The 15,355-nt window shown below is 43.5% G+C and overlaps 1 protein-coding gene across 1 annotated transcript in view; it reads left to right on the top strand.

The window, feature by feature from the left end:
- GABRB1 (gamma-aminobutyric acid type A receptor subunit beta1) overlaps positions 1-15,355 on the top strand; it is a 78,488-nt gene that overhangs the window by 46,725 nt on the left and 16,408 nt on the right. The window contains exon 3 of the mRNA XM_035112201.3: positions 1,157-1,377. Coding sequence (XP_034968092.3) covers positions 1,157-1,377 — 221 coding nt within the window. The remainder of the gene's footprint in view (positions 1-1,156; positions 1,378-15,355) is intronic.

Below are 15,355 nucleotides of genomic sequence, written 5' to 3'. Positions count from 1 at the left end.
TGCAGGGAGTTGAGGGCAGGTTCCTATTGACCAACATAACTGTATTTACATTTTATGTCGCTTAGAGATATTTTTAAAATACTTCGTTATTGGGTGTGTGTTTTTTAATTATTAACAACATACATAAGACTAGGGCTTTGGGTAGTGGAGGTGACAGTACTCACTGGTAGAAAATAACAGCACTCCCCCCCTTTTTTTTTTTGCTAACCATGGCAGCCATTTCATGCTAGCATCCACATAGGGTTGCCATATTTCAAAAAGTGAAAATCTGTTTTTGAGCTATTTTTGCAAAATCTTCAAAAAATTGAAGTTTTTGAGTTATTTTTAAGGAAATTCGCCCAAAAAAAAAAATCAACACTTCTGTCATAGGTTGCCATTTTTAGCCTGGACGTTATTTCCGACGGATGTATGGCAGCCCTACACCCATGGCACTTTTTATCAAAATATGAGTACTGTTCTAGCATCTCATCACTAAACCCAGTTACCTCTTAAGCTTCCAGCACTTCCTCCGTCCAGTCTGCTCTCTCTTCTCCCTTTGACCACTCATGGTCATCCCACCAGCTCTGAGCCTTCCCCCCCCCCCCCCGCTGGTGCCTCTCATCATTCCTCTGCGACCACTCAATCCATGACACTCACTGACACCACACATCTTTCGAGGGTTGGCACCCATATTAGGACCTCATCCTTTAAAAAGTCTGGTTGAAGCTTGGCCACGGTGTCTTAACTATCTAGTTGAATTCAAAGGTACCTGAGTGCTACTGACATTCTCTGCATTGGGATCTGGGGCTATAACATTTGGATAAACAATGACGTCAAGCCTGCCGTGTAGCTTTCACCTTAAGCTGATGGAACATGAAGATCTGTTTTGCAAAGTCTGTATGGACATGCTTAAGGCACTGTGACACCTTTGTACAGGATGTTCTCAGTTACATCCTGGAGTTTAAGCAAGTCCCTCATGGAGAAGGGGGACACAAGATTGTTCACTGTACCACTTGTAAGAAGAAAGCTAGCATCAACAGGCCAACAGAAGCAGCATTCATGACACTCACAGTTGTTCGTTTTTTTCAGTGAATCTTCAGATCATAAAAAGTATTAGAAACTATGCAAAATTTACACACACCGAATTATTCTTTTTCTTTTTCTTCTTTGTTTCCAGGACTACACACTCACTATGTATTTCCAGCAGTCCTGGAGGGATAAAAGACTATCATACTCTGGAATACCTTTGAATCTGACGTTAGATAACAGAGTGGCTGACTATCTCTGGGTACCAGATACATACTTCCTGAACGACAAGAAGTCCTTTGTTCATGGAGTTACTGTGAAAAATCGAATGATTCGGTTACATCCGGATGGAACTGTTCTTTACGGTTTGCGGTAGGTAATACTGTATTTAAGCTTACTGTGTAGCTATGTACTGGGGTGTGTATCTCATCATAGGAACTGGAATACCTGATGACAGGGACACTATCTCTAGGGGCACCCTCAAAACTTGTTGTTCTGGGTGTTCAGCATCTGCACCGCAGGGCCCCCAACGTAACTTCTGGTGCCTCATGAAACACTGGAAATCAAATCCAAGGCCTTGAAGTGCCACCAGAAGTCAGGTTCTGAGGCCATGGGGTACATGACGTCATATTGGCAAGCTGGGCACCCGTAACCTGGGGCCCAAGTCGGCGCCCCTGCCTGATGATTTATCAGGGGGGGGGAATGTTTACCTTTAACCTGTTCAGAAACTCCTCACAGACCCACAGCCAAGCAGTTTTATCTGGTTCTTGGTAGTCCTAGCAAATTGTGATTTAAGGAATGGGGCAAGTGTCCTGCAAACTTACTGCTTAGGAAATCTGCTCAGGGTGGTGACATTCAATGTTGTGTGAGCAATGTTGTGTGAGCAATGGCAGGTGTCTGCAGTCATTGCAGTAACAGCAAAATCTTATTCTGCATAGCAAATATATGGAAGTTTGAAACAAAACTGAAGCCACAATAGTAAGAAATAATAATAATAATAATAATAATAATAATAATAATAATAATAATAATAATAAATTATACCCCGCCCATCTGGCTAGGTTTCCCCAGCCACTCTGGGCGGCTTCCAACAGAAATATTAAAATACACTAATTTCTTAAAGATTAAAAGCTTCCCTAAACAGGGCTGCCTTCAGATGTCCTCTAAAAGTCTGGTAGTTGTTTTTCTTTTTGACATCTGGTGAGAGGGCATTCCACAGGGCGGGTGCCACTACCGAGGAGGCACTCTACCTGATCCCCTGTAACTTGGCTTCTCACAGCGAGGGAACTGCCAGAAGGCCCTCGGCACTGGACCTCAATGTCCGGGCAGAGCGATGGAGGTGGAGACACTCCTTCAGGTATACTGGACCGAGGCCGAGAATTGCGCTCTCATTAATTTTGCCCCACATTCTTGCTTCCTGTAGGAGTGATTCAAGCAAAAAAAATAAATGCTATTAAGTCTCTCTTGGGGAATGGTGGACCACACTGGTGTACATAAATGACTTTTCTCAGGGGAGCGGGGAAACTGGTGTTTCAGCTGCAAAAGAGAAAACAAGGCACTAGGGAAATGGCTGATAAGTTCCAGAATGTGGTTATTAATTGTTAAACAGAGCATGCAGGAAATGTGTCTTTCTAATTGCCTTCAATCTCCATGGCTGCGGCTCCTATCCATCAAACTGGTGAATGATAAGCAGCTTATAAGCCGTTGTATACTTTGAGGGATATTTAGATGCATTTTGGAAATATGCAGTCCTTTTTTTCTATATAAAAAAATGTTTAGGGGTGCTCTCATTTTGACTCAAGAAAATCACCATTTTATAGTTCAAATTGGGAAAAATAAATAAAATAAATGGACAAAAGTACAAAGATTCACAAAATGTTTAGGGGTATGCGTACCCCTGCATACCCCCAGGGGAAAAAAGCACTGGAAACATGTTAGAGTGCCTTTCCTTTCCTTGCTGTAGCTGGACAGTCATCCAATTATTCTGATACGTGAGATGGGAAGCTCTTTAAATTTTGGGCCATGGCATTAAAATGGTATTGTTATCCCAGCACAGAAAGGTTTTGACAAATAAAAGTGTACAAAAATGTACTAGGTGGGGAAACATTTCATAGCTTCAAAGTTTACGATAATTCACAAGTGTTACTGTGTGACCTGCACATGCATGGACCCAACAGGTATGTATGTGTAGTTGGGGGTCTTCAGCAGAAAGTCACGGTAGGCCATAGGACAAACTGCACTTAGCCACAGGGCTAGCCATTAGTTGTTGTTGTTTTTTTAAATAATTTTTATTAGTTTTTCCAAATTGATAATCCAAATTACACATTCATAACTCATCAACAAACAAGAATTCAAAAATAAAAAGAGAAAAAAGAGAAAATTAGAAAATAGAAAATAGAAAGAACAAACATCTTATTATTACTAATATGCTTAACATTTTAGACTTCTAGTTACAGGTAGGTAGCCGTGTTGGTCTGAGTCGAAGCAAAATAAAAAAATTCCTTCAGTAGCACCTTAAAGACCAACTAAGTTTATATTTTGGTATGAGCTTTCGTGTGCATGCACACGAAAGCTCATACCAAAATATAAACTTAGTTGGTCTTTAAGGTGCTACTGAAGGAATTTTTTTATTTTAGACTTCCTCGATTCCCCCCATTGATTCCATTTTTAAATCCAAATTGTGCAGTTTTCATGACATTTCTTATAACATTCTATCAATTTATCTTTAAATCTTTACCTATTTTATTCTTAACTTATTTCTGTTCTGTAAAACATAACAGCTATCCCCATTCTATCATAATCCATGTCCCATTCATTTATTCTACATTTCTCCCCCTAGCCTATAATTAATTCCCAAAAATGCCACACGGTATAATCAAATAATACTTCTTCTGACCTAATCACAATTATACGTTCAAATCACATTCAACCCCCCCCCCCTCCCCTGGGTTCAGGGTCTCCAGATGTCTCAGCCAGCACCTTAAATCGTTCCAGTTTCGGACCATTTTAATCAATCCTAGAATTAATATACATTAAAATCTCTCACCCCACTCCCACTCTGACCCATCTCAGCCACCACTCTTCCTTCTTCACTCCCTTCTGTCTCCTCAGTTCTTTATCTGCGACAAAACACCTTCCAGCCTCTTTTACACTTTTCAGCCTTTTCCCAATTCCCCCCCCTCCCATACATTCTGATTGCATGAGTCCTGCTCTCCCTCTCTCACTGAGAGGGCAGTGTTCCATGCTGAATCTTCTTTAAAAGCCCATTGAGTTAAACCTTGGTCTTGTCCCCCCCCCTCCTCTCACTGGGAGCACAAAGTTCCATTCGCCTTGCTCTTTTTCTTCTTCTTCTTCTTTGGGTTCAATTGGATCTTCCATAACTGGTGAGTCCACACTCTGTGTTGAAATTTCTCCTTTTTCAGATTACACCCAGTTCTGATTTGTTTCTACTGGCTGACTTGCATTCTGTCGTAGTTCTTTTATTTCTTTTACAAAGCCCAAAAGTAATTCCAAAAAGTATTGTTGGAAATCTACACAGCTGGGTGATGTTTTGTCTGCAGCCATCCTGGTCTTTTCAAATTCCGTGAGAAATACACCGGTTGCAAAGTTGCAAAGCAGGAAGTGGTATGATTCTTTTCCCCCTCAGATTTCAAAATAACAGTAATATGCTCACTGGTATAAATTCCTATTTTTGTCTCTTTTTCTTGCTATAATCCTATTATGAGAAGAGATTCATCAGACTTCTACTCCCTGTCTTTTATTCTCAGTTCTCTTCAATTTTAACAGTTCAAAAGTTCAAAGAAATAGATAGTTTCCTTCCTTTATGACATCATAATGGCAGCTCGCTGATTCCTCCAGGGACCCGACCCACAGGGCTAGCCGTTAGACCAGGCATAGGCAAACTCAGCCCCCCAGATGTTTTGGGACTACAACTCCCATCATCCCTAGCTAACAGGACCAGTGGTCAGGGATGACAGGAATTGTAGTCCCAAAACATCTGGAGGGCCAGGTTTGCCTATGCCTGCATTAGACAATAGACAAAAGCTTTGAATAAACAAAACACATGATTTATTACAAACCAGAGAAAGATTGAGGAATACACAGGTTGTTACAAAACTAATAAATCAGACCAGTAACTTTAGGGCTAAATCTTAGAGGCGATGAAGGAAGGAAGGGTCTAGGCCAGAGGGAAATATATGAGACTGAATTGTCACAATGAAAACAGTGCTGACAAAGAGCTGTGTGGCTCTATTTTATAGAGAAAGGGAAAGAGATAGAGAGAAGTAGACCAACTAGGAAAGAGAAAACCAGAGCACACCCATGACGTCTTCCTGAGCAAAGGGAGATAATGTGTCTTCTATTTTAGGGGCTTGTATATTGCCTTAGGTGCACAGTCACTGGGCTTCCTTTGGTGGTCTCTGCTGAGGAACTGGGAGCAAGCAGAGCCAATGCAATATGAGACTTTGGGCTCACCCACACAGGAGTTTAATGTGGATTTGAAGTTGCACATTACTTTAGTTGGTCCACATTATATTCTTCCCATCCAACTGGCAGCCCACAGTAGGGCTGGGCGACATCTGGTTCTCAACATCACTATATCTCACCAGCTAAATATCACGATATCTCGATATATCACAATATATATTGGCGGCAGCAGTGGGCCTTGCTGGGACTCCCTGCAGCAGCAGAGGGCCTTTCCGGGCATCCCCACAGCGGCAGAGGGTCCAGCTGTACCTCTCCACAGCAGCAGAAGGTATGCCATGCTTCCCTGCAACAGCAGAGGGCCTTGATGAGGCTCCCTGTGATGGTGGAGGGCCTTAAAATGTAAGGAAGTAGTAGATTTAATAAAAAAATTAAATACACTTCCATATAATATATTTAATATATTTTTAACTCATTTAAGAGTAGTTTAAGTGATCTACTAGTCAAGTTGCATCTGCTTCCCCACTGAGAGGTCTAAGTGGAATCTGCACACGCATACAGCCCCTCTGAGTTCAACTAAATTTACTTCTACTTTCCTGGGAGTAAGCCTCATTGAATTCAGTAGGGCTTGCTTGTGAGTAGACACGCATTTGCTTGCACTGCTTACCGAAACACCTTCCCCCCCCCACCTACCCCATAATTCTCACACAGTACCCAACCTCCCATTTCAGCACAAGGCAACAAAAGGCAAAGTATATGCAAAGTATTAGTTCAGCTGATCTAGTATATTGCCTTGTTGAAACACTTATCACAATGTTATTTCAATGCTAATGTTATTCAACGATAAGGCAATTTATTGCACAGCCCTAGCCCACAGTTTTCCAACAGTCATCTCTGATTTTCCTGATCCAGGGATGATCTGAAAAGGGGGAAATAAAATCAGTATACCATCACAGCTTTCCTGGAATGTGTTATGTGGGTAGTTTCTGGTTATGCTTATGTGGTGCTGTGCATCACCACATCTCCTAGTTCTTGTTGTTTCTGACAGCTGAAAGGAAAGGATCTGGGTTCATTTGTGCATTTAAAATAATAATAATAACCTCAATTTCGCACTAACAACTCTTTTGAATTTTGACTGCTGCACCTGAATCCCCCTCCCTGTAGGGTAGGGGAAAAGAGAAATCAGGCAGAGCTTATTCACACTGGAATCCATGCGGCTAGATTTCTCTTGATATATATTAGTGTTGTCACCAGTATGTCAGGTAATTGCATGCAAATTGGAAATCCAATGTAAGGTACAACTTTAATTACTGCCCCTTTCATCTTTATTTCCGCAAGTCTGCAAGAGATTTCTCCCCACCCACCCACCCACCCACACCCACACCCACACCCCAACAATGCTTTTAATGAGTTCTAGAGCCACAATCCTTAAGCCACTGACTCTGGAGGAGGAAAAATCCACTGCAATAAATGGGTCTCCTCCATAGTAAGGAATCTAAGAAGAGCAAACTGAGCTAAAGGAAAACATTTGCTATTCATATAACAAATCCATATCAACCAACAATCAAAGGTGACACCTTGATGCGAAATGTCAGAATGAATATAATGGGAAACAGGGATTGTTCCGATGTTCACATACAGCCAATCAATATAGCCTCTTGGAGCCTTTCCAGGTGAAATGTAAAAATAGGTTACTTTTGCCTACAGAGTTTTATTGCAAGCACATGTGCTGAACCCTCTCTGTGGAGCCTACCTCCCCCCCCCCCAAACAAAGAATGAGGCAAGAGACCAAAGTATGGGTTCAAATTGGCCACAACTTTATTGAACTTCAGAATGTGGGGAACTTGGCATAGGCCTAGGCATGCAGCCCTCTCAGCCCAACTGGGACACTGAGGTGCAGTGGGAGGGGATTGTAAAGCATAAACTTACACAGCATGCCCTTCCACTTTACCTCAGCCGGGCGTTTGACCAATATGCCGCCGCTCTAGGGCCAGGGAGTCCCGCAATCAACCCTTTAACAGGCCCTGCAGACGCTATTGCGTGTTGGGGGTGGGGTGCATAAAATGCTTTCCCCCCCCCCAACTCGAAGATAGACTAAAGGATACCTTGCCAAAGCCTAAAAATCGCCAAAGTTGTGACGAAATGCTACGGGGAAGGCGAAACCTGCCAATGCAGGGGAAATTCCTTCTCGGTTCCGAATACAGCAACCATCTTACGACCATAGCAGCGCCCGCTGACCTGGAATGCAAAATATTACGCTGCAAGAAAATATTATTAATTTGGGAGGGTTAGGTGGGTGAACCTGGAAGAGGAGGGAACAAAGTGAGGTTTGGCCGAAGGGGTCGGCCTCTTTTCCCTTGGCCCTCGTCCCCCCCCCGCCAGCCGTCCATTGTCCTCCTAGGCCGGGGGCGGGCTGATGCCCACCCTAACGCAGGTGGGAGGCACCCTACTAGGTAAGCCCGCTCGGTGTCGCAAACCCCAGCCACCTGTTGGGAAGGGAGGGTGGAAATTGCCACCCAGCACCAGCAGCATTATAAACTTTCACACATAATTGGGTGGCAGGTTAGCATTCCTAATCTTCCATGGTTTTGTGGTCCATCATTGTATAGTATAGTATAAAATAGGAACTGGGGAGGATCAGGAGTTCATCCAGACATCAGCGCAATAAGTGTGTCAGTGCTGTCAGAGCACTTGTTGCCTATTTCGGAAAGGCAGGAGGGTCCTTAAGAAACCTGCAGTGTTCCTCCTTAAGCACTGAAACAGTCTCCCCATCACTGAGAGCATGACACTCACTTCCTCTCTTCTGCCATCTTTAACACCCGGACCCAACCCTTCTGATCCCTAGAACATAGGCAGAGAGCAGGGAGTATATGGACTAAAGGTGCTTGAAGAATTTGGTTCCCGTGAATACTGATGCAAAATGGACCTAATCTGCACCTCCCAGACTACTATGTGGCTCTGAAAGTAATTATCCTTCAGCCTCGTATGGGGAGGACCACACACAGGCTTGTGTTGTGTTCTCTCAACAGGCCAACACCTCATAACATAAATACTTCTCTCCCTTTTTGTAAATGTGGACCAATATTTTGGTTTCTTAAAAAGTCCACCCATAAATGGGGCAAAACAGAGTTGTTGTCTTTTGCAGGGGGAATGAAACCGGCTCGGGACAGTTATATAGTGATTCATCCATCCCTAATTAGGAATCATGCTGGATCTTACAACCATAATGCCTTGGCCTTTTCTGACACACACGGATTGGGGCCAATGTTATATGTACCCTCTTAGAAATGCACTCGCACAGATCCACAAAAGGGCTACACCTTTTGCAAAAGCAGAATGACCTTTTCTTGAGCTTGAATGTCGGCCTGCTGAGAGAGCACAATGCACGCCTGGGTGTTTTTCTCCCCATACAACCTGCACCCGATGACAAAATAGCTCCTGCAGTGGCATAGCAGAAAAAGAGAAAGGCTTTGGTCCATTGTTTAGGTGAAGCGCACGGTGTCAAACCAGATCCAGACAGCATATGCCAAGAACAGTGAAATAATTCCTTTGTCAGTAACATGGTTGGGTGCCACATTTTCCAGAACAAATACACACATCATCCTAAATGGTGAGGTGGCATTCAACAGAAATCTAGGCATTCCCACATAAGCTATTTGTCATGGCAACAAAGATGCCCCACTTTCCCAAACTGTACTCCAGCTAGTTTACCTTCTTGGAGTGATGAAATGACACATATTGGTTATTTCATATAGGAGTGGTTCACACATAGCACTTGAATTATTGTCTTTTTAAAATAACTAGCAGCAAACATGTGGATCGGCCCAGTGTAAAGATGTAAAGCACTGTGCTCGAGACTTTGTGAGATGATATTAAGCACCTCTCTGTGGGAGGAAGAACTGGGTTTGAATCTGCGCTCTGTGACAAAGCTCACTGGGTGACTTTGGGCCAGCCATTCCCTCTCAGTCTCAGCTACCTATTATGAGGCTAAAAAGGACGGGGAGGAACTATGTACACTGCCTAGAGCTCCTTGGAGAAAAGGCGAGAAACGAATGTGGTAAAACAAAGAGTGCCTTCCTTTTTTTGTTTTAAGAATAATTTATTAAATTTTCCAAATAAACACATTACACAAAATAAAACATTCAAAAAAACAACACACACAATTTCTCTCTTTTTAACCATTATTTCCATATCTCTCATTCTCAATGCTCTGCCGAGCTTGACTTCCCTCCCTCCCCTCATTTGGTTTTCTTTCCAACTCTTATCTCGCAGTTCCTTTATTCCTTCCATTTAAAGTCAATTCGTAGGATTTATTTCAGTCCTGCAAGTGTCTTTAAACTTCTACAGTTCTTTTCCATATAGTCCACAAATTTACTCCAATCTTTTTGGAACCTTGTTTCCCCCTGGTTTCGGATCCTGCTAGTCAGTCTTGCTAATTCTGCATAGTCTATCATTTTTGTCTGCCACACTTCAATTGTCGGTAAATCCTGAGTTTTCCATTTTGGGGCTAACAAAGTTCTAGCCGCGGTTGTCACATACAAGAATATTATATAGTCCTCATTTGCAATCTCTTGTCCAATAAGTCCTAATAAAAACGCCTCGGGTTTTTTTTTGGGAAAGGTATACTTAAGAATCTTTTTCAGTTCATTATATATCATTTCCCAAAATCTTTTAACTTTTTCGCACTTCCACCACATATGATAAAACTCTCCCTCCTTCTCATTACATTTCCAGCACATTTTATTACTCATCCTATACATTTTAGCTAATTTTGCTGGTGTTAATTACCATCTATACATCATCTTCCAGACATTCTCTTTCAGGGCAGTAAACTTCAATGTTTGATTCTATAATTTCAACTACGCATCATATAAAACAAACAGTGCCTTCCATTGTAGCATTGAAATCCTTGCTTAAAACATTAATGGCGTTCCTTCAACCACCACGGAATGTGTCAGTTGTAAGGTTAAACTGTGTAGCATGGCCCACCACCACCAATTCAGCCTGTGTCAAACTCCTCCATGCAATTGGGGATCCTGAGCCAATCTAGATTCCCCCTCAGGAAGGGCAGCTCAACATGTGTGTGTTGGTAGATACATAGGGCCCCAGAGGCACAAGGCTGCCCCCAAGATTGAGGGGGCCCAGCCCCCTACCAACAAATATTGAGGTGGCCGAGCTGTCTTTGGCCGCCTAGAGTTGGCGTACCTGTAGAGGGGCCCTTGATATAGCCATTAAAAGTGAGGCATGGGAGGGCCTTGGCATTGGTGAGGAACTTCTGTGGCCATTTAGCCCTTCACAATTCTTTTTAATGCATGAAGAGGCTTATTTGAACCCTGATATTTAGATATTTGAGTTTGACCAAACTGCGGGAGGCAGTGGAAGACAGGAGTGCCTGGTGTGCTCTGGTCCATGGGGTCACAAAGAGTCGGACATGACTAAACAACAACAACAACAACATTTAGATCTTGGACCTCTTGGAAAAGGGAAGAGCTGTAACTCAGTGGAAGGACATCTACTTTGGATGCATGAGGTCCCAGGTTCAATCCCAGGCAGCTCCAGGGCTGGAAAATTGCTGCCAGTCAATACTGAGGTAGCTGGTCCAATGGCCTGGCTCTGTATTAATCAGCTTCCTATGTTCCCAGGGCTGGATATGGACCTAGGAGGTGGATGGCGGGAATGTATATCCTGGCTCAGATAAGGAAACATGCTCCCTCAGCTCAGTCTTCTTCCCATAAACTGGAGGGATTGAACTCATCTGAGAAATAGCTCAGTTGGTTAGAACATGGGGCTGATAATGCCAAGGTTGCAAGTTTGATCCCCATATGGGACAGCTGGGAAGATAAAAATGGGAAACAGTGGATAGCGCTTTTCCACATGAGTGCTTTATACATGACAGAACATTTAACGCTTCTTAGAAGCCAGACTTAGAGCCTATTCAGAAGGCCAAAGTAGCTTACCAACATCCCATGCAGAGATGTGCTAAAATGTGTAGTAAAACAGGCCTCTGAAGCTGGACTTCTCCGTTTCTGGACTCCCAAGCTGCTATAACTGTAGCAAGTTAAACTAGCCAGCCACCTAACATATTGGAATGCACACACATTTCCACAGTATCCCAAAGCAATTGGAAGGGAAAGATGGCACGGATGACTAGAGAGATGTATGAAAGGCAGAAAGCCACAGGAGGGCAATAATAATGTTTAATAGTTGGTAAGCAGCTTTCCATTTTCTGCTGCACTCGTTTTCGTGTTGAACTGGGGGGGGGGGTGAAATCCTTTAAATATCAGTTTCATACATCTGGAAGGCATGAAATATCACTAGAGACATAATGGAGCTGTGCCCAATGAGAATTAAACATAGCAAACATCCTCTCTGTTGGCTTTATTTGAAGTTTCCTTGGGGTAATGGATAACTTTGAAAGGAGAATAAATGAGGCTATTTATAAAAACTTAATAAACTCTGTGCTTTAATGTTGTAGAGAAATGGCTGTTTTTGCTGCCTAAAATTCAGGCTATCATAAATGTCAGAAGAAAATTGCTCAGCGTACTACTCCTGTCTTATTTATTGTTTACTAGAAAGAAAAGTGGAACCCTGCCTGCTATGTTCTGCCTTATATTACTGCTTATATTTTCAACTGTAGATGAAAATGAATGACCCAAGGTATACAGTACGCTTTCGGGTCGTTCTAGTTTGCTGTAGCCCATCACATTTGTCAATATAGTCTGGATCCTACACATTGAGCATGAGAAGATGGGGATGAAGTGGTACTTGTCTTGGGGGGGGGGGCAGAATGGACTGCTCTACCCCAGACTACTGATGGAGTATCAATTTTTTATGCCTGTGTAGAAAATGAAAATCCCTGTGTGTATAAAGCAGCCAGGAAAGAACAGGATTAGGACTTTTCTCCCTGATACTTTGTTGGGTTTTTCCTTGCATTGAATCTTGTAGGCAGAGGGGCATTCAGAAGTGGCACTTGACACACACACACACACACACACACACACACACACACACACTCGCAGCAAGTGATAACGTAGATTCTGCCACCTCAGGATTCTGTCACTTCATTCTGCTGCACGTACGGACCAGGCATGTACAGTACCACATACCCCACAAGTGTCCTGGAAAAACTGGGACATCCTGTTTCCCTCGCAAGAACACAACGGTTATTTTGGGCACCATGATATCACGTGATTTCATGCCAAGGTTTCACCCCAAAAAAAGCACTTTGGGGGGCCCCGCAATCTCTTACAGTGCCCAAAACACACATTTTTGGTTACTATAAGAGCACGCCCCCACAAGTGTGTGCTTTGGGCTCCATGATCTCATAAGGGCCACATGACTCATGCAGGAGCACAAAGAGAGGAAGGTGTACGGTGACCGTCTGGGCTCCCCCTGTGCAAGTCACTGTGATGGCATCAGCAGCGAGGGCTGGGCTTGCATGGTGAACTATGTTCACCCTCCGCAGGCCACAATGGCCTGGCATGCATGGACCTGCATGAGCACCAACCACCAGCAAACCATGCTACGGCACTGCAATAGATCAGGTGGTGCTGTGGGTTAAACCACAGAGCCTAGGGCTTGCCGATCAGAAGGTCGGCGGTTCGAATCCCTGCGACGGGGTGAACTCCTGTTGCTCGGTCCCAGCTCCTGCCAACCTAGCAGTTCAAAAGCACATCAAAGTGCAAGTAGATAAATAGGTACCACTCCGGTGGGAAGGTAAACGGCGTTTCCGTGCGCTGCTCTGGTTCGCCAGAAGCGGCTTTGTCATGCTGGCCACATGACCTGGAAGCTGTATGCCGGCTTCCTCGGCCAGTAAAGCGAGATGAGCGCCGCAACCCCAGAGTCGTCCGCGGCTGGACCTAATGGTCAGGGGAACTTTTACCTTTACCTTTATATACACAGATATACTGCTGCCATTTCCAGGTGCCAATGAGGGGAAGAGCATCCATCATGAGATGGTTTTTGAGGAAATCATCTTTCAATGAACAATATTTTTTTAAAAAAAGCGAACCACTAAAATTAAGCTGTGTTTCCTCTGCATTTTCACATCCAAAATGCCTGTTCAGTCCTCAAGCTTGCTTTTCTCTTCTTGTTTTCTTAAATTTGCCATTTCCCACTCCCTTTTGGTTTTAAAACACACACATACATCTCTGCAGTCTATTTGCTCTGTCAAACAAAACTGTTGTTTGCAATAAATTGTGCTTCCCATTCGCAGACCACCTTTATTGTTTGCAGGAGTGTAGTTATAGCATTGTCAGAATTTCTGCTATAAATTTTATTGGATTGTATTTATAGCCTCGCAGTGAAAAGGGCTAACTGTGCTGAAGTTTCTTCAATAGATCTCAGTCCCATGGGATACTTGGTAAAATAAAAATAAAAAATAAAACAGTGCGACATTACTTTGTATTTGGCAGCGTCAGAACACCTGGTAGGTAGCCTTTATGGTACCTTGCAAAATAATTTACCTTGACCCAGCTATGGGCTCATTCTGTACACATATACAAAATGGGCTCCTGCCTGCTCTCTTTGACTGGGTCATTGCAGGGATGGATAACCTGCGACCCTCTAGTTGTGGTTAAACTCGAGTTCCTATCAGCCTCAACCAGCATGACCAATGGTCAGTACAAGTATTGTAGCCCAACAACATCTGGAGAGCCAGTAGTTTCCTACCCCTGGTGTGTTGCGTTTAGAATGCTTTGTTGGTGCTGACCATTAAAGCACTAAACCAGAGCTTCCCACACCGTGTCTTGCGACACATTAGTGTGTTGGGTGCAGTGCGTAGGTGTGTTGCACGAACGCTCTCCACACTCTTCCCGGAGCTGGAAAGGAGTTCGTTTAACCTCGGGATTGCAAGCAAAACTGAATTACCGTGCCGTGAAATGATGCAAAACTGAATTACTGTGTTGCGAAATGATGCATGTCCAAAAATTGTGCCACCAACTTGAAAAGTTTGGAAAGCTCTACCTTAAACGGCTTTGGCCCCGTATACCAGAAGGGGCTTCTCTGCCCCCATCATCATTCAACCCAGACACTAAGGTCCAGCTCCAAGGGCCTTCTGGTGGTTCCCTCACTGAGGTTACAGGGCAGAGGGCCTTCTTGGTAGTGGTGCCTGCCCTGTGTTACTGTTGTGGAGGATGGGAGTGATTAAAAAAAAATCAATCCTCCTGTGAGACTGAGAATATCCCCTCACTCACCCAGTTTAGGATATTCCACCATTCTTCAGCAGAGATTCTTTTCTTTCAGCAAAGTAAGCGGCTGACGTATATGTCAAACAAAGCTTCAGTCATAAAGAAAATTGCAACACAATAACAAACTGTCTGAGAGAAGTTATAACAACCTCATGAGGCGAGAATGCCAGTTGGCCTCTCTAATTGAACTTAACTGAACACCTGAAGGGAGGGGCCGATTCCAGAGCACAACACAAAAGCCCTGCCCACCAGATGACAGACATTCTACTAATCCAATTAGGTTCCAGTGTTTATTCTCACAGGAACATCCTCCCATCAGATGTCAAGGAAATAAACAACTAGCTGACTTTTAGAAGACATCTGAAGGCAGCCTGTTTAGGGAAGTTTTTAATGTTTGCAGTTTTATTGTGTTTTTAATATTCTGTTGGGAGCCGCCCAGAGTGGCTAGGGCAACCCAGTCAGATGGATGACATACAAATATTATTATTATTATTATTATTAATTATTATTATTAGGAAGGCAGCATGAGAGCTTGGTGGGGGACATCAAATTTTGGCCTCACTCCACCGTCTCGCACGACAAGGCAGTGTGCAGCCTGTGGGTTCCATGTTGTGGCCCTCTTTGTAGAAAAAGTTGGGCCGCCCTGATATAGAAGCTAAAACCAGTTAAAAGGTTTGGAGAAATAAAAATGTCGTTGCCTGATGCCGAAAAGGCGTCCAGACACCAGGTGAGTTTCTCTG

This window comes from Zootoca vivipara, chromosome Z1 (genome assembly GCF_965207765.1).
Source record: "Zootoca vivipara chromosome Z1, rZooViv2.hap1.1, whole genome shotgun sequence".
In the NCBI taxonomy this organism is placed as follows: domain Eukaryota; kingdom Metazoa; phylum Chordata; class Lepidosauria; order Squamata; family Lacertidae; genus Zootoca; species Zootoca vivipara.
This window is presented reverse-complemented; position numbering and strand designations above follow the sequence as displayed.